The sequence below is a fragment of the Balearica regulorum genome, chromosome 1 (genome assembly GCF_011004875.1).
Source record: "Balearica regulorum gibbericeps isolate bBalReg1 chromosome 1, bBalReg1.pri, whole genome shotgun sequence".
Classification (NCBI taxonomy): domain Eukaryota; kingdom Metazoa; phylum Chordata; class Aves; order Gruiformes; family Gruidae; genus Balearica; species Balearica regulorum.
The window spans coordinates 78,562,354-78,582,838 of NC_046184.1; the positions used below are offsets into that span (position 1 = coordinate 78,562,354).

General features: G+C 39.5%; 1 protein-coding gene across 9 annotated transcripts in view; it reads left to right on the top strand.

Moving 5' to 3' along the window:
- Positions 1-20,485, top strand: part of FBLN1 (fibulin 1) — a 79,285-nt gene that overhangs the window by 22,248 nt on the left and 36,552 nt on the right. For all 9 annotated transcript variants that reach the window (XM_075760376.1, XM_075760357.1, XM_075760363.1 and 6 more), the window contains 9 exons: positions 6,854-7,025; positions 9,557-9,616; positions 11,419-11,520; positions 12,834-12,971; positions 15,221-15,358; positions 17,576-17,719; positions 18,539-18,667; positions 19,173-19,298; positions 19,818-19,937. In XM_075760376.1, coding sequence (XP_075616491.1) covers positions 6,854-7,025; positions 9,557-9,616; positions 11,419-11,520; positions 12,834-12,971; positions 15,221-15,358; positions 17,576-17,719; positions 18,539-18,667; positions 19,173-19,298; positions 19,818-19,937 — 1,129 coding nt within the window. The remainder of the gene's footprint in view (positions 1-6,853; positions 7,026-9,556; positions 9,617-11,418; positions 11,521-12,833; positions 12,972-15,220; positions 15,359-17,575; positions 17,720-18,538; positions 18,668-19,172; positions 19,299-19,817; positions 19,938-20,485) is intronic.

Genomic DNA, 20,485 nt, shown 5'->3' on the forward strand with positions numbered 1-20,485 from the left:
TAGCTTTCATTGGAGCTTCATGGCCTCAGGTCAAACTCAGTGGTTTTCAGTATTGGTGGTCCAAAGGGGTAGGACTAAAGTTAATCCTCTCAGTGTACTTATAATTCCAGCTTGTGTACATGTCCTTAGTTAACATGACTTTGATTTACAATTGAATGGAGATGTCTGTAAGCTCGTGATAATAGCATTTGATATTAGAATAAAAACGCCTGTCGTTGGCATCTTTAGTTAATGTGCGCTGCCCTTCACCTTTATTACTGTCTTTGTCTCTCAGTTCATGAAAGGGAGCATGTTCATACCACTCTGCAGAGTGTTTCTGGAAGAAAGTTCCACCAGTTAGATCAGGACCGTGACCATGACCCAGTCATGAACAGCTCTGATCCTGTTACAGGTTTCTTTCAGTGGTGATTAAAATAGATGAGGGTGATTTTAATTCTTCTGACTGCTCAGAGATGGTGAATGTTTTGGTTCATTCAGATAAAAAAAAATCTACTCTGTAGAAGATGACAGACAATGTCTGACTTCCAAGTTTCATATCTCTTCAAATTGCCAGCTTGATCATGTTCCTGGCACTAGGATGCCACTGATGCCAGGGCTGTGAAGTAATCCACGTTCTCACTGTGAGGGGAAGAAAGGTAACACATGCTGATGGCATTGTCACGTTGTCGCAAACTTGCCTGCATGTGCAGCGTGATTTTGTCCCACGATGGAGTGTCTCCCTCAGAGGGGACATATGTCGCCTGTAGACCATGTCTAGGGTATGTCTTGCTCTGGTGTCGTGGTTTAACTCCAGCTGATAACTAAGCACCTCGCAGCCCAAGGGGATGGGGAGGGGAATGGAAAAAAGAACTCGTGGGTTGAGATAAAGACAGTTTAATAGGATAACAAAGGAAGAGAATAATAGTAGTAGTAATAATAATAATCATAATGACAATAATAACCATAATACAAGTGATGCACAAATGCAATTGCTCACCACATTCAAAAGGAAAATAAAACAATCTGGTGCCCAGTCTGTTTCCAAGCAGCCAATCTGCTTCGTGGCTCAATTCCCCAGTTACGTCTGGAGCGTGCCATTCTATAGCAGGGAACGTCCCTTTGGCCAGTCTGGGTCAGCTGTCCTGCCTGTGCTCTCCCAGCTTCTTGTGCACCTGAGAGGGCGTGGGAAGCTGAAAAGTCCTTGACTTAGTGTAGACACTACAACTACCTAGCAACGACTAAAAACATCAGTGTGTTATCAACATTATTCTCATACTAAATCCAAAATGCAGCACTATACCAGCTACTAGAAAAAAATTAACTCTGTCTCAGCTGAAACCAGGACATTCTGGCATGGAGATCCCTCTGTGCAGCCTTTACTGTTAGGAAGCCTGTCCACCCCAATCTGAATGTGGCATGAAAAAATATTTAGCCCTCTGTGTCAGTACTTTGAAGGTCTATGAACAGATGACCAAGGGCTGTGATGGCGAGTACTCTGCAGATTCAAGTGCTTGCTACCAGAGACAGGTTTATAACAGCAGCACATGCCATGGGACAACTTTAAAACCGAATTCAACTGTTCAGGGAAACCCACTTTCCCATCAGTTGACTGATGTTTCCCTATATGGGCTTGTCAGCATGAGGAAAGAGTTAATGATGCTGTTTTTTAAAATGGCCAGACTTCTTTAAAGATGGCAGGTTTTCATGGTGACAGCTGTATTCTTAAACAAGATAGACAGGGCCTTGATCTCTGGCCCTGAGAATAAATGGCTCAGCACAGCTCATGTCACATAACTGACGTCTTTCTCCTGCAAAACACAGCACGTGAAGGCTGTTGGGAGCACTTGCTGGCCTGTGCTAACCACAAAAATATGCTTCAGCGTTGTCTGAGAGGATGTTAGTTGCCATTAGAGCTTGCTAATATTTAAACATTACAGACGATTGCGGGACAATGCCTGGGTTCATATACTGTCCCTGTTTAATTTACTGGTATAAACATAGTCAGTGTTATTTAATCTTTGTGAGCCACGTTGTGCCGCCCCACTCCCTAACAGCAATATCCTACACTTAATAACTGTACTGAGGTAGCTGTAGGAGTATCTTTGTAGATAATCTCTTAGATCCACGATGGACATAGATGATTTATGATCTAATATCAATGAACAATTCATCATTTCTTTTGTTGAATACATTTTGAATCTGATGACCTTGAAATGTACAGTGTGGCTGGCAATTGTGCCTTGCTGTGGTAAATGAACTTCTACATTCATACCAAGCCCATCTCACATGGGCTTGAATCTCATTTTGCCCGAGTTGGTCTGGTTTTGTTTAGCTTAGGTAGCGTAGGAAATCTTTTGAATCTTCTTTGTCTCCTTCAAGGAAGCAGAAAGAGTGATTTAGTAATTCAGTTAGTAGGATTAATCACAGCATTTTGCAGCAAATGAGGCAGCTAATCTTGCTTTTGAATCCAAAACTTGCACTTGGAAAGAAGATGAAAAGATTGTATTTTGAAAACACTTGCCTCATCTTTTACACTGCAAGGCGGGAGGCATAGGTAATAATGGGCATAATTTTACTCCTCTGGTTTTTTTGGAAGCATAGCTTTTCTTGCCTTGAAAAAAAGGATGCAAAATTAATCATTGATCCTTAAATTCTTCACCAAAAGACAGTAATCAATTTCCAGATTTGTTGCTGATACAGGAGATGTAGAAATGGTTTTATGAATGCTTCTACTGCAACAGCCCTGCAGAAAGGAGTGAAGCTTGTAGAAATTTGACCTTCTTTAAGGTGCTGGGACATTTTCCCCAAAATTTGTCATAGGTACTTTCTTTTTCCAAAGATCAAGAATACAGCCTTATCTCTCCAGTTTTGTCAAGAATACTTTGCTTATACATATTAAGTGAGCACAAAAGTGTTATTGCTATGGACTATTGAAAATATTTTTTATTGTTGTTTAGATCTTCAAAAGATCTGAAAAATTCCACTGAGTTACATGTATTTTTTTTCAGTCTGTTTTTCATAGCATCTGCTAGTTAGTGTGGATTTCAGCAAGGGAGAGACCTCTTGTGGACAGATACACAAAAGCAATGGTTCACCCTTCCAGATCTGGTAACTTAAATGATTACATAAATAATAGACAACTGTCATAAAATTTAACTAATTAAGAGAGCGTATTGATTAAAGCAATTTCAGGTGCTTCCTGATCACACCAGAAATAAATCTTCAAACTTCTCACGTGTAACTATTTATTCTTTTATTCCTTCCACCTTTATTCCTTTCTGTAAGGCAAGGTACAAGAGTAGTAAAGGGATCACAGGACTTAAAGTAGGACACAGCTTTCTATCCAAACACGAAGATCAAGGCATGGCTTTGAAGCTGCATGGGCTTTTGCTAATAACAGGGGAGAGGCAAAGGAAAAAATGCTTGAGATTATTATCAGGATGACTTAAGAAGCAAAGGCTTGCAGGCAGTGAAAATGTGTAATAACAACTCAATTGTTAGGTTGTACCATCCATGAAGGCAGCGATGGTTCCAGCAAATGGGTGAATGGTCATCACAACATGCCTCCAGGCAGCTGGCAGCCTTTGGAAAATGGCTGCAAATACATCAAGAACTGAACTAATGTGGAGTCTAGACTGCGCTCGGGACTAAAGGATCAAAGTCTTTCAGAACAGGCTAACAACTCTGAAAAAATTAGTCTGAAAAAGGAAATGTTAAGATTAGTCATACAAGGATAGTGATAGTTTTAATGACAAACTGCTTTGTGTCTCAGAATACTAGAGTGCTCCATGAACATGGGTTAAACTAGCCTTATAACTGCTATATTATTACCATTCCACAGTGGGAGCACTGAAAGAAAAGGTGGCTTTCCAAGCTCACAGATGAGATATGTGGAGACATATGCGGGTCTGCAGAGTCCTGGGTGCTCTGAGCACAAGGCCATTCATCAGCTTCTCCATCTTTTTTCTTTAGTTGAACAGGCAATGTCAGCCTTTAGGACTGCCAGGGCAGAATCTTCTGGGGTGTATATTAAAAGCCAGTTACCATAAACATCAGTTAACATTTGATGCTTTCCATCTCTGGATCGTTTTGGCTGTGGTATTGCAGCATAAATTATTATCATTATCAAGATGTTAAATCAAGAAGCATCATGCACAGTTAGAATAAACACAGGTTGGAACAAATGGTTCAATGCATACAATTATGTTAAATGAAGATGCAGTTTCTTACACACATTGTAAGACTTAGTGTTGCTGGTTTTGGCTGGGATAGAGTTAATTTTCTTCATAACAGCTAGTAATGGGGCTATGGTTTGGATTTGTGCTGAAAAAAGTGTAGATAATATAGAGATGTTTTCATTATTGCTGTGCAGTGCTTACACAAAGTCAAGGCCTTTTCTGCTTCTCACACCACCCCACCAGCGAGGAGGCTGGGGGTGCACAAGAAGTTGGGAGGAGACACAGCCAGGACAACTGACCCCAAAGGGATATTCCATACCATATGACATCATGCTCAGTGTATAAAGCTGGGGGAAGAAGAAGGAAGGGGGGAATGTTCGGAATTAGGGCGTTTGTCTTCCCAAGTAATGGTTACATGTGATGGAGCCCTGCTCTCCTGGAGATAGCTGAACATCTGCCTGATGATGGGAAGAGGTGAATGAATTCATTGTTTTGCTTTGCTTGCATGCATGGCTTTTGCTTTAGCTATTAAACTGTCTTTATCTCAACCCACGAGTTTTCTCCCTTTTACTCTTCTGATTCTCTCACCCATCCTGATGCAGGGGGAGCGAGTGAGCGGCTGTGTGGTGCTTAGTTGCTGGCCGGGGTTAAACCATGGCACTTAGGAAGCTCTGTACTTGAAGATTTACATTAGGTGGAGACAGAGGTCTTTAAAGTGGTGGCTCAACCTGGAAAAAATAAAGAACATAAGGTTATTCAGCACTTCAAGAATGGAAAGATTAACAATCATTCTTTACAAAAAAATCCAGAGAAACTCTGTACCTCCCAATTTGAGCATTGTGTAGCAAGAGAAGAATAGGTTGAGTCAATTCATATGCCTAATAGTAGAAGCCAGTGAGGATGTCCAGAATTATGTAATGTCAAAATCTGGCAAGGCATCAGCTGTATTCAGTAACTTAAATAAGATTTAGTTATCGAAAATATGCAAGCTCAAGTCAAACAATTAATCTTCAGCTCAGTTTTCATTTCTGTCTTCTAATTTATGGTTGTGAAAATTGGAAATCCAACAAAATTATAGACAGATGTTAGAAACTTTGAGAAGGATGCCACAGGAAAATGTTAGACCTGTTAGAATAGATACTCAGAAATGTTGCAATTCTTGGAAGAGATCATCAAGTATTTATTTCTGAAGTCATCCAGAAAGGCCAGAAAAGATGGAAATATCCCAGATGTATTAGTGATGAAACCAGAGCATCCCCCACTGGATGGAAGTAGTTGGAGTACCAAGTAAAAAAAGTGGGTATTTAAAAACCATCTCACCAAACAGTATTTAATAAGGGAAAACATGTATCAACATTACGGTGAGCATGAAAAAACCACCCTAGCACTGGCCAGGAGGGGAGAATTCATGCCATACAGCATTCTGCAGCAGGGAAGGGATTCAATTGTGTATGTAAAAGACAAAGTACAAAATAGCATGCTTACATACAGTGTGCAAAGTAAAAAAAGATTGAAGAAACAAGGAAAAAGGGTTTTATTATTTTACTTCCATGCTGCTCGAGGTTTTAAAAGAACCTCTCACTGCAGTACAGAGAGAGAGACATACATAATACCTTACAAGGGAAAACTTAGTATATAGGCAGGGGTATACATGTCAAAGTAGTGAAAGGAATGTAATAGTTGCCTTCATTTCAATAGGTGCGGTGCTTAAAGCACCAAATTACAGAAATTTAGTTCAATTTTTATTCCACCTGCTCTGCCTAGTGGTGTAGACTATTTTCTTCAAGCAAAAAAGAGTCTGCAAGAATAACAAAATTAACAATAAAAGCTTGAATCTGCTTTTACATGACAGTAGCAATTGGCAGACACCAGTTCCAGAGAACCAAACATCTGTACTGCTTTCTAACAGCGAGGAAGAAAACTGAATAAATCGTCAGTGTCCCCTCAATTTAAAATAAAAGGAAACTTCCATGGGATTAACTTGTCCTGTGTTCACTTCTGTGATGCATTCCTGTATTCCGTAGTTCAGCAGGTCTGGAAGAGGCAGGTCATTTTTCACTGCTGGAAGCCATGTCAGGACTGTGGTGCTTTTAAATAATGTTTGACCATGTAGTCTCTTTTTCAGAGCAGAATAGCTTCTCTTTATGACCCATTAACACTAACCTTGGATGAATCATGTTTGTTCTCTTGCTTGTCTGTTAGCTCAGAGAGGGATATTTTTTGCTGGGAAGTTGAGTAGGCAGTTTAATTATAAACTGAGTCATGCACTTCATTGATCATGTCCCAGTTTAATCGAACTGGACACAAAAGGGAAGCAGAGGTGTTGAGTTCCCACTGTTTGCTGGTGTTTGAAACCCTGCTATGCGGACAGGGAGCGATGAAATTCCATATACATATGTGGACTATTCTGATCCTCCACATCTCACGTTCACACATACCCAATATTTGTGAGAACTGCATCCAGGTTCTGTGCTTGGCTCTATGTAGGCCAGATGCAGAGCTCACTGAACTCAGTTACAGATTAAAATGCCTGAGTCTTAAGTATACCAGGAGTTCTTAAAGAGTTTGCAGAAAAATAAAATTCCATCAGTTTGCCACAGTGAGATAATACTATTGACACTACTGACAAAATTTGCATTGATTTGTTAAGGGATAGGATTTGACATTTTTTTTTTTTTTCTTTTTTTTTGAAACAGATATGCTGTTACTGTTGTTTGCTGGGAAAGGCTGCCCAAGTTCAAGGACAGAGTTGTGAACCCAACCCAAAGATAGGCTACCAATGTGGAACTGTCTTCAGAGCTTGCTGTGTGAAGGGTCAAGAAGGCATTGATATGTCCATCAGTGATGATGCTCCTAAAAAGGAGCAAGGTATTTTATGTTGCAAATTCTAAAAGAGTGATACACAAAATGATATGGGGTACTACAAGGACTGCTTATACTTTAAATTGTTTCTCTTGGAATTTCTCTAACTTGAGATCTTCTCTGAGTAATTTAATGACGCGTGTGTATTGGAGCTCATTTTCCTGGCTAGTGATAGCTGAAACCCTGTATACCACAGGAGGTTAAAAGAGCTAGAGAGTGGTCACTGAGTTCCTGTTATCAGAACTTAACTGTAAGACAGATTATTGTGGCCATTAATGATCCTTTCCTTGGAAACAGAGTATAAGCTATTAATTTTTAATAGCATTTTTCCTACTGATAAATTCCTAATTAAACAGAAAATTGACAACTGATACTTTTAATTAGATTTAAAAGCCAGATGGCCTTTGCCAACTCTGTGGAATTCAGATGTTTGCTTTTGTGTGAGAGGCAAATGCCCACAAACCGGGGGGCGCTTGAATTGCCTGGACTGTCTGGGAGAACTGAATGTTCTGGGAAACATAGTATCTGCATTTCTCTGGATATTATTGGAAGAGAGGGGCATCTGGATGGCAGCAGCTCCTGCCACCTTCTCCATACCTAGTCCATAGAGCAGAAGAGAATGAGTGCGGACGTACTGACCCTTACAGACCTGGGCTGTTGGGTCGTTGGGGGTTTTTTTTGTCTCTTTCACTTAGCATACAGACCTGAAATTGCAAAAAAGTCATGCTGTAGAGTATTGCTTCCTTCGTGGGCAGTTGAACGCTGAAAACATGCACTCCGGCTTGCAAATCACCAGTGACAGATTTTGGGAGACATCATCCTAATCAGTCACTTAAACCCAAACCCCATCACAAAAGCTTGTATTGGTCTGCTTGAGCCACTGTGTTAACAGACTTGTTTCAGGTTTTTGAAACCTGGCTTGTGTCAATGTACACCCTTATCAAGTAACATTTAGAAATGCCCTTCCAGTTTCTTAGTGTACTGCTGTCTCAGCAGGGGAATTCCCCTTGTCCGTTAGCACTGTCTGAAATGACTGGACTGGTAGGTATCTTGGACTTAGACCAGTCTGCTAATAGCAAAAATTTGCAGACTCAGTGTACCTGCATGACATGAGAAATATTTCAATACCTGAAAATCCAGAATTGTGAGCACAACATACGGTGTTTCCCCACTTACCCTTGTGATCAAGTGGCACGCATAATAACCATTATGCATATGGTTAGCATGGTTATTGTGGCACACATAATTACCATTATGCATTGCAAAGATGGGTCTATGTCGACAAGCAGGGCACGACAATGTTCTCATCATTGAACTAAGAAACAAGCAGGTGGTTGAACGTATGTCAAATATCCCTATCAACAGCAAGAACTGCTTGTAGAAAGGTAGAGCGAGCAACATGAATAGTTACTTTTGTCAGTCATGAAGGGGAGATCAGTCTCCATTTTGTAAGGCAGCTGCTTGGACTAGCACCTTGTGTATGTGTTATGCAATAGCAAGGCATGCAAGGCACTCTGCTGCAGAGGGCAAGGCAAGCCGACTGCCTGTATGACACTCTCTTAGTCATGTAAAGAGTAATCTCCGGTACTGTGTCCCCAGACACCTCTACAAAATCAAACCAGACTGGGGCAGACTGATTTCATTAGCTTCTATGTGACCAAAATGTACCCCTGTCGCTTGAGGGCTCAATGTACCAACCCAGTTTTGGGCCACTGCACAAAAACTTGCTTTCACATCCGTGATGTATTATTTGCTTGTAAGTGACCGCTGGTTAAATAGGCTTATGGACAATCACTGAAATAAGACTAAGCTTCCTATTCAATAACCAGAGTATTTTGAGATTGTGTTTTTACGCATCTCGCTACCAACCTACCATTTTCGCTGTGTTCAAAATGGCAGGATTGGAGGAAGTCCATTAGCTAGTCCTTTGGGCAAGCAATGGGTTCAGGCAGTGGATGTATTCAGCCCTTTTACGTCCTCTGTGGGGACAGAAAGAACTCTCAGGACACATGCAGAAGTACCACTGATCAAAACTCTCCGAGTTAAGGCATACAAAGTACATTTGAAAGAATGCCATATGTAGGTGCCCAAAAGTTGGGTGTGGAGTTCTTTTTGGAATAAAGTCTAAATAAATAACTGAGGTTAATCTGATTTTCATTAAAACTGTGAGTACCCCAAGCTACTATAAAGTCAGTGGAAGCCAAGCATGCCTCAACAACATGTCTTATGAAAATGAGGTTAAGCTCTGGTTAAAAGCCTCATGGTAAGAACCTGCATTTGAAAATCTCAGCCCATATGTAATCTATGATCACAGCGTGACTTTCATATTGAATGAGTCAGATGGAAAATGCCCCATGGCCATGTGCATTTGAATGTCAAATTTAAGTATGAAATAGCTGTAAAATATGTAAATAATTCTCTTTAATTTTATCCTGGTTTATCCAAAACCCTGGTCTGAGGCCCATCCCAAGCAGGCAGCTTTTTACTGTGAGAAGAAAAGTGCTTTCTCCTCTAACACCTATCTCTCCTCTTTTTAGTTGAAATTTCAAAGGAAGAACTAGACCAAGAAGATCCTTATCTGCATGATGGCTGCAGAGGTAAGTCAGGTGACTAGTCCTGTTAGCCAGCTCTTTTGTGATTGCCTCCAATAAAAGCGAAGCAAACGTAGATTTAGAGATTAGCCAAAACCTTTTGCCTAGGCTAGTTATGGGTAAAAATAACAGAATGAAGATCCTTTCTAAGAAATAGTAGACCATTATGCGATGCCTCAATAGTTCTTAAATACAAGCGAGGCATTGTCTCCCATAGTGGAGTTCGTCTTACCCAACTGAAACTTAGACTATACATTTAACTTTTATTTAACTTCTAGTGGGTAATACCTCAGAGGTGTTACCCATTGAACCCGTGGAGTACTCTGGATTCTTCAGAACATGGAGATCCTATGTTGAATATGTGCATTCTTTTATTCTCCTCTTGGGATGATCAGAGTGATTGAATATGAAATGAAACTTGTTTCCTTTTGAGATGCATCACCTGAAAAAAAAAGGAAGAAAAGCGGCTATTGTCCTCATTAGTCAGGCTGTTCTGCCTCCTGGGAAGAATGTGTTATTGGGTTATTGTTCTGTTAAGTATTCTGATTTATTGCTTGTCACATGTGATTTACATGTCTATAAACTTAAAACAGCAGTGATTTATTATTTTCTACAAGCATTTCAGAACTAAGTAATGTATTTAGGACAAAATCAATTTAATAGACTTATATTCCAGTTGAGAGGTGATTTACTGTGCTGCATGTTGTATAGCTATTACACTGTAGAGAAGATGGAAATGTCTACTAGGTCATTAGCTAGTCAAAGCCAACACTGGCTCTCCTCCTTGTCTCTAGCTGCTAATTACAAGAGATGGCATAGAAAAATGCATTATATATTTTCCTAGCATTATTTCTTTTTGTAATCAGTTCTTGCATTTGTCAGTTAATCAGCTGCCTGCAAGAGACGGATTGGTATGACTAATTACAAATTAGAGTTTCTGTCTACAGTATATTTTCTGATAAACTTGGCATGCCAAAATTACTTGTAATTTTCCAAACTTCACCAGGGGAAACTTGTATTTCCTAGGCAGTGGAACTTCCCAGCAGTTTGGTTTGGAGCACCTTCATGATGCATGGAAATAATTCTGTTCTTCCACCACCTCCACAATACGTTTGACGGTGGTTGACAGGAACTCACAGAATTAGCAGAGGTTCAGAAAGCAGTAGCTGTCCATCTCAACCACAAGACTATGGCTCCTTCTAATGTCCTTGCCTTTGCCAGGACGGTATACAGACCTAATTTTCAGTGGTGTATTAATGACCTCATTAGAAATTGTTGCCGTTTAAAAAATTAATTCACTCAAAAGTTTAAAGTAGTATAGCTGCATTTGTCCGCATTGATTGTGCTTAGCTCAAACCTTCTGCTTAATGCCTCTCCAGCCACTCTGAAAAGTGGAAGGTGACAGGTTCTATTTGTACTAGGGAGTATCAATACTCCTACAACAAACAGTTGGAAGTATATAACCTTTTCTCTATTGTGACAATATTAAATGATTTTAATATTAATTTCTTTTTAACACGTAAGTTTTCTTAATGATGAGCCAAATTTTGCATAAATTTCCTATAGTATCCTCTCTTTCTGTCTGCCAGACCTTGTCTTTCACATCCTTTGTGACTCCTGCACACACCTCACTAGGTCCAGTGATTACAAACACTTCTTTCCGTGTTTAACACTTTCCTTCTTTTGTATATGTGTGTGTTTATCTGTTTTTCTAAATAAATCAGCAAGCATCCTGTAAATTAATGGTTTGTTTCAGTTCTTGTGAAAAGCCTCTTAATTATATAAGACTTCTTAAAATATCCAATTAGGCGGTGGTCCTTGCTCTCAGCAGTGCAGAGACACAGGATCCAGTTACGTCTGCTCCTGCTTTGTTGGGTATCAGCTTCAACCAGATGGTGTCAACTGTGAAGGTAAAAGAAATAAAGCCATTGCCTCAATTATCAACATCCGTGTTTTAAAAGAGCAAGAATAGATAAAAAAAGATCCAGACAGAACAGGTCAGAATATGTTTATGCCAGCTGGGGAAAGACATGAGATCGTAAACAGTTGATTTAAATGGAGTGTTGGAATGAGAGTTGTGGGAAGATGGAGTTAAGAAAGAATCAGTAGAAGAGATGGAGGATTTAAAGTGGAGAAGAGCCAGGAGATCTTGAATTTATTGTTGTGGATAAAGCCAAAATAAAATACCTGTTCTCTTTCATAATCATAGATAGTAATTGATAAGGCAGATAAAATAGAGTAGGATTCTTCAGCTTGCTAAGGACACAACTGACAGAAAGGATGAAAGTTTTGGATATCATAAGTGGCACGGGAATAGTCAAGGTGGAAGAATTGTTAAGTTTCCCCTGGAAGAACTAAAGGTACATAAAATGAAATGGGTTGGGATAGAACTCTTCGCACTTGACTTCAGACATGTGCAATGTAGACATTTGCTTCTGAGCTAGTCAGCCTAGGCTCCTTTTGTTGCTAACTGAGAGAAATAAGTACTTCCATGGCACACTTCATCTCACCTGTTCTGTGTAGCTATTCTAGGATGAAAAGCGTTACTCATCAGGAGTATTTTTCTGTCGTTGGCTGAAAAGGGAGTAAGTAGCTCAGATACAAACTTCAGAATATAAAATAGATATTGATGATTGGTCAGATTAACACTAACCTAGTGTGAAATATAAAAAAGGAAGAAAGAACTTTTACATTCGATACATGTGGATGCCAAATTTTCTTATGCGTTCAAAAGGCAAATTAAAAAAATCACAAAAGAAATGTCTGTCAGTAGCTATAAAGTGGAAAGTTGCACCTTGTGGCTTGGGGAGTTGCTAAGCCATATGTTGGTGGGTAGCAGAGCAAGGGAAGGATTTCTGAAAGTTTACCTCATTCATGTAGTCACTATGATCGTATGCCACTGGACTCAGATGATGTTGGCCCTTTGCTCTCACTCAATACAACTTCCTCTCTTAAGTACAGTGAATCAGCAGTCATGAGTCCTGTTACCAACAGGGTGAAAATGTCTTTGCTGGCTCGTGCTCTGACAACAGAGATGAGTACACATGTTGTGGGTGTGTACCATTCCACACCATTCTTTGTATCCTGATGCTCTTAAGTAGGACTGGTTGGAGGTGCGCCCACAGTGAGCCTTTGACCTCATCTCTTCCCAGTGATTTCATGGTTCTTATTTACTGTCTGTCTCTCTCTTCTTTTAAAAAAAAATCATTTTTGCATATTCTAGATATTAATGAGTGTATCACTGGGACACACAGCTGTGGGATTGGACAAACCTGCGTCAATACATTAGGATCCTTTCGCTGTCAGCGGGACACAAGCTGTGGAACTGGTTATGAACTAACGGATGACAGTCGTTGCAAAGGTACGTCCTGTGCAGAGAAACGGAAATCTTCCAGAGTTAAGTAAAAAAAATAAGTACATCATTATGTCATGCTCTTTTACTTTGGATAAATACTTGTGTAAGCTGTAGTTACACAGGGACACACAGACAGTGCTAGTTCTTCTGGGACAGTAGTTTTCCACCTGTCACCTTGTAGACACCAGATCAGACTGTCTGTGGACTACTACAAAGACTTCCAGGAGAGATAACTACATTTATTTTACACTGGCAATTTGTGTGGTGCAGTAGGAGCTGGTCTGGGGACTGAAACAGTTGATTTTGAAGGCCCAGCACTCACACTATACACATTTTTCTGGTGATTACTTCTGGCTAGCTCTAGTCTGGTCCTGTGAATTGGTTGCTCATTAGTGAGCGGAGTGCCTAAGTGCTGCTCTTGGAGCATATCTGATGGTTTAGTTTCACCTGAAAGAATCAAGTTTGCACACTTTGGAGCGTGAAATGAAGTGTGGCAAATGGAGCGACTAGGTGTTACAATTTGAAGACACTAAGGTAGATGCATCTTTTGTAAAAAAGTAAGCCTTTATCCTCCGGAGCTTTAAATTTGGTACAAAGGGATTAATTTCTTAATCACAACATTCTTAAGGATTTAAAAATGAAAAATGGTTAAAAGCATTGTTCTTGACTAGCTATGTTTGAACACAAGGGTAATAGTCTTTCTTTTTTTTTTTTTTTACTAAAGAAATTATTGATTTCAAGTTGCATCTAGCTCAAAGTATGCGGTTATGTGCATCCATAACTTCACCTGACATGCTACCTCTGCAGAGATATACATCAGCAGCAAACTCTATTTGATGTGGAATTGGTTTCCACTATGAGAACGTCTATTCCCCCAGAACTTAGAATTGTTTATAAACATACTAATTTCATTCCACTGAGTAAATTAACTCAACCAAAATTCTGGGTAAGGTTTTATTGTAGGGACTGATCAGTGATGAATAATAGAGTGAATAAAAAAGCTGATGAACGAACTCCAATGCAAAACCTGCGGAACATACAGACAATGTTTTTCAAAGTATCATGGTCTAACTTTGATCCCTTTGAAGTAAAATTTCTACTGATTTGAATGACATCAGATTTAGACCGACAAATAGCTTACCAGCAAGTATTAACAATCTTTCTCTGGTGGAAAAAAAGGAGTACAGGCAGTAAATTATGCACACCATTAATGTTAGAAATGTCTTACCTGGATAAGATATGTTAATAATGTTAATTATTAATGTTATGTTAATAGCAATGAAAATAGAAAACTGATTATTTTCCTGTATGATCTTTAAATGCCAAGTAAAATAACTGAGTTGTGCAACATACAGAGCCTTGCTGAACCCTATTCAGTATTAAACCATCCTAAACTTAAAACAGGCTCCACAATCATTATTTACGTCTCACAACGCTCTAGGGATAAACAATTGCATCTGCTGTTGTCTCAACTGCATAAATGGCAAACCTGAGGCATCCTATTGCTGGAAAGTTTCTGTATTTTAATAGCTTTAGGAGATTTCATCCCATTGAAAGGTGGCAAACATTAAATTTTAATTGCTTTTATGTGGACAAGGTTACATTTGTGAATGAAGCCTTATTAGCCTTGTCTGCTCTGTCTGAACCATATATTCACAAATATTTATTGTCTATTTTGAACTGGAATAGAATATTGAAGTGAGCAGAAATCATATTTATGTGCATTTTAAAGCACAATAATGCAAGGATATTGCAAGCCTTAATATGGATGAGAATCAAGGCCAATTGATTAACTTTTGAAAGAAGTGAACAACGTCTGCATTGGATCTAAGGTTAAAATTAAAATTGCACTTGGACATAAAATGAAATCTTACTGACTTTAAAGCTGAGCCTATGTATAAGCACAGTGCTGAATCAACGCTGAACACTGCTGAACATGGTGCTTCAGGTGCTCTATGATAATTTTGAATCATTCAGTTGTGAGATGTAAACTTGTAAAGCATAAAAAACATCCCTCCCCCATATATAATCTTAACAATGAAATAATTAAAACCCCCTTAATTTATTCTACCTGTTTTTACTGAGATGCTGTTTGAGGTAGTAGGTCAGATTGATCCTGGGTCGCTGCAGTGAATTGCATGAAGGTACGCGGAGGGTTAATCTGTCTGACGTTTTTACCTATGTCTTATGTTTTAAATGTGATGAAAAAGCTTCTGTCAAACTCCCGCTAACAATTTTTTTTTGTGATGTACCAGATATTGACGAATGTGAGACTGGTACTCATAACTGCCCCCCCGATTTTATCTGTCAGAATACTCCAGGATCTTTCCGTTGCCGACCCAAGCTACAGTGTATGAATGGGTTTATACAAGATGCGCTAGGCAACTGTATTGGTAAGACATATTCTTCTCTCAGTGAATACTTAAGTAATACTTGCCTATAAGTTGTAGTTTCACTGGGTGAGTTCTGAGCTTCTCAAGTCATTCTTCATGCATGTACGCATTGCTCTGCTGTGTGGTTTTTCTGCTCCTTTAAAGGCAGGCTTGGTCCCACAGGTAAGATTTACAAATGAAAACCATTTAAATAAAAGACTTAAATACTAGATCTCTATTTTTAATGGGTTTTAGTTACCTGAGGCACTTAGCTGCATTTGAACATTTTCCTTCAGTCTTTGGGGATTTTATCTGAAACAAAATTTGTGAAAAAATTGTGATGTTTTATCTCTCTCTATCCAAAAGGTTTTAGCTAAAGCTTAGTATATAAAGCTGTAATTTATGACATCCTCTGTGAGACGCTTTGATGATATTAGTCTGTGTGGTTTTAGAGGTATGTAGGTCTTTCCAGACCTGTCCCCCATTAGTTATAGCCTATCAGGAATCTTAGTATGTATGAGAATGATGGGCCAGTTATAATACACTGTGGAAAGGAGTTTTATTTTAAAGACTGATTACAATCTGTTGGGCTAATGCCTTGTTTCCAAGACTCCTACAAAGCAGAATTACAACCTTTATATAAATATGTTAGAATTACTGGTTTCCAGCAGATTCTAAATGGAATTGTCTAATGTGACCTACAAATCTATCAGTTATTCCCTTGAGTAGTATTTTCAAGTCTCAACTTCACTTTGAATTCCCCCAGCGGCGTAGCGTGTCTTGGACTTGTGGAACTGGCTGAGCGGCAGCAGCTGCCAAGTCTAGCTCATTGTCAGCCCCTCGTTCTCCTGACCATATCATACCCTGTAGTGCCGAAATCTGACACTGGAAACACTGACACTGAAAACAAAATTGCAGCCTTTAAAATGAAGGGGGCCAGTTTTTGTGCACAGCAAACCCTTTGAAGACGTATATCTGCCATAGCTAGCACCAGGTCCATGGCAGTTAGTAGTTAGCTTGCCTTCACTGACATTAGCAAAGCCACATCAATTTGCAGCAGCAATAGCTATGTCCCCTAAAATGCATTTGCTCAAAGTATTTACCAAAACAATTTCACGGGTTGATTTTACACACTGTGAATCAAGTGCCACCCTGTGTGGTGCTGAGGGGAAAAAGTACGAAAACTCCTGTCTTTCCAGTGTCTTTTAAGTTGAAAATTTTACATTCTAGTGAGCTGGGATCACAGTACCACTTTGTAGAATGATGATAATATCCCAGTGAAACAGCTGGGGAAATTTTAGGCAGAGCAGTATTCACATGAAGCTGGACTTTGCTGAAGGTTATGGGATGCGAGCCCATACGCTTACAAGCAGTGCTGCTCCTACAAACTGTCAGGTCTTAGTTACATTAACATTGCCAGGTAGCAAAGGCTGCCTCGGTACCTCCTCTAGCCACTGATTCCTGACTCTGAAACTCCTTTCCCCCAAACTAACAGCACTTACATAGCAGTGAGTTCCTTACCTTCTTGGCTAGATACACTGCACTAGATCATACTCTAATACGGCTTAGTCTCATCTCATTACATTTTCTGAGATTTTACTTTAGAGTGGGTTCTTACCAGGCAAAGGATATCTTTGTCACAAAGTAGTATGATGTCCAGTTTGTAAAAAACCAGACATACATTTGATGGATGGTAGAGGGCTGCGTAATCTTGTGAATGCATACTTCACATTCTTATGTGTTTACATGGACAGCTTACCATAAGACAAGGTAGGGTATTCATGGTGAATACCTGTGAGCAGTAGTTTATCTTTCTGTAAAAAACGAGTCAGCTACCATCTCTATGAGCACGTACTACCAAATGGCTCATTCACTGTGAGCCACAACCCACAGGCTGCAGCATAACTAGTTGAGCTGGTGAACTGAATTGTTGATCCTCTCTTGTATGTTGAGGGGAGACTTTCAAAGGCTTTTAGACGAATGCAAGTTCTATACCTTATTTCATCTGCTTTTCAGTGGGATCTGGGCCTCTCCGACCTCTCCCGATCTTCACCCTGGAAGTATTATATCAGTGGAGCTAAATGGCATGAATAGTTGTATTCTCCCGTAGGCAGAACTTTTCAGACTCTGAAGGGTTACATCAGGATGTAATCCTGTGAACGATTACATAAGGAAAGCATCTTACCTTAAACATCTTCAGACAGTAGATAGTTACACTGACTTCTTGTGCTTTCATAGATATCAACGAATGCCTGAGCACTAACATGCCATGCCCAGCTGGACAGATATGTATTAACACTGATGGTTCATATACCTGCCAGCGAATCTCACCCAGCTGTGGCCGAGGTTATCATCTCAATGAAGATGGAACAAGATGCGTGGGTAAGTTAACAGTTTGGAAGAAGAAAACAGTTTGAAGAACATAACATCTACCATTTATGTTTGCCAGTTTCTTGCACTTTGCCCAATTTTTTTGCATTCCCACAGTCAATTCATGATGCTGTTCTTTCCCTCATGGCAGTCCCAGCAAGTGAAGAATGACAAGGATCCACTCTCTGTCCTTCATATAACTCATGATACCCTATATTCTGAGAAGAGGAGAAATTAGAATCACCCCCAAAACTGGCATTGTCTGTGACTTTATTAGTGTATTGGAACAATGCTGTGTGGTCTCAAATCTCCCCAATACAGAGATATAACACAAAGCCCACTTAATGTCCCACAGAAGCCATTCAAGTAATGTTGAAAGGCATATATGGCTTTGGCTGGCTTTTAACTAAGGTGGCTTTTGCAGAGAGAGCTGTTTTTGCATGTGTTTTTAATTTTCGTAAATGGCTTATCGAAGCACTACTGACTCTGGGTCTCTGGCATCTTACACTAAGTGAAGATCTGATCCATGAATATTGAGTGTGCATAATAAAACAATTTTGCACCTGGTATGCTCCAAAGATTGTCTGATTTCCTGATTTCCCTCCCAAGTCCATCAACATTAACGGGACACCTGAGAGAGAGCCTCTTTCAGTATGAATAGTTTGGATTCATGACTTTGATCTAGTGGAAGCTGAGAGCTAGATCAAAATCTTGCTTTCTGTTTCAAAACACTGTAACTACTAGGGGACACAGAAATATGTTAACATTTTGCTCTTCTCTCAACTTGCATGCTCAGAAGTGTACTTTCAATCACTTCTCTCCTTTTTTTAGATGTGGATGAGTGCTCATCCTCTAATCAGCCTTGTGGAGAAGGACATGTTTGTATAAATGCCCCAGGCAATTACCGTTGTGAGTGCAAATCTGGCTATTCTTTTGATGTCATCAGTAGAACTTGTATTGGTAAGTTGCACCTATTGACTTGAATACATGCAGCCATGGCATTTTAAAAAATGATCCCACGTAAAGAATGTTATTGCTCTCTGTGTAACCTCTTTCATCTAAATGTAAAATTGACTACCATATTATTTGTATAAATCTAATACCATATTACAGAGATGCTGATACTTCAAAGGAAGCTGTATTAGTATTGTCAACACGTTATCTGTTATCCTGTTAAAAGGTAAGATTATGAGAGTGCATGTAATTGTTTTCTGTGATACTTTTATATGCACCTACAGCAAAACATTCCTTTGGAAGATCAAAGCAACTTTCTTCTTTATAGATCTAATTCAATTATGCACTAGGGTGCTTCTAAATGGGCATTTTGAGCAAGTCCTTCCTTCTCTAGTATGAAATTTAGATCTGGAAAATAAAGATCAAACTTTTATGACCACATTCTTGTCCAGACTACTGCTGCAGTGAAGCCAGCCAACACACAGACCACTGTACATATCTATCATTGCAGATATCAATGAATGCAGACGCTATCCAGGCCGCCTTTGTGCTCACAAGTGTGAGAATACTCCTGGTTCCTATTACTGTACTTGTACCATGGGATTCAAACTTTCAACTGATGGCAGGTCCTGTGAAGGTACGGCTGTCATATGCTTTGGAATACAGTGTGAGATACAGCTCATTGCTGTTTCAGTATTTCCATTTGATTTTAGCTTGTAAGACTGCACTGGAATGGCATGAGAAATCAGTTATGATTAATGAAGGCCACTGTAGCCCACAGTTCCAATATATTGCCCTTTGGCTGGATAACACAGAGATGTATGGGTCTACATTTACTGTATTTTGAAGGGTGATTCAGCTAGATCAGAGCCAAGACCTTCAAAACCAGTCTTGCTGATAGCCAGATATAAAAATGCAAGCGTGTTCCTAAAGATTGAGTCCAAGTCACACATCTTGAAGGACAGTGGGAAATAATAACACAGTGCAGGTTAACCTATACTGCCAGACCCAAAGCCCCTTATTTCCAGCTTACTCAGTGGCATGCATGCCGTCCGTTTTTAATTTAAAAAATTGTCCTCCAAAGTTTTGCCTTTGTAGCAGGAGTGATGAATATAGCAAGAAATTTGGGGTTCAGGTGTATAATTTTGCATTTCAGATTTAAATGAGTGTGAGAGCAGCCCTTGTAGTCAAGAGTGTGCCAATGTGTATGGTTCCTATCAGTGCTACTGCCGCCGTGGCTTTCAACTTAGTGACATAGATGGGATTTCATGTGAAGGTAAGCATTATTGTTTTGCAGGTAGACAATGAGTGGTCATTTCTTATTCTCACTGTAACACCCGTGAACAGTTCCATGTACCTGTAATTGTTTCATTTCAACATTTCATTCTTTTTGGTATTTTCCTATACCAAGCTATGAAACTATAAAACTTTATTTAATGAAGGTCTTCCACCCATGTCCCAGTCTAGAAATACCTTTGCTTGTGTGACATCAGCTTTGCTGTTGACACTGAATTGCAGCTTGGCATACTTTTGTAACTTGCCAGAAATTTCTTTTTCCGAAGAACTAACAAAATTTCTAGTCTTCAGCAAGTGAAGATACAAACACATTTACCTGTTACATATGTAATACATAGTATTACTAGGTAGTATTTTATATATCCTTTTTTTGTGGCTGGTTCTGAACTAACGTGTAAGTAGGTTTTCCTCAAATACAGGGAGGATGTGGGTGTGACCTCGTGGACAAGATCCTGAATTTGGACTTAGATTTCCAGGACTTACTAGACAGTAGGACCTTGGGCAGAACACTTTATCTCAACTTCTTTT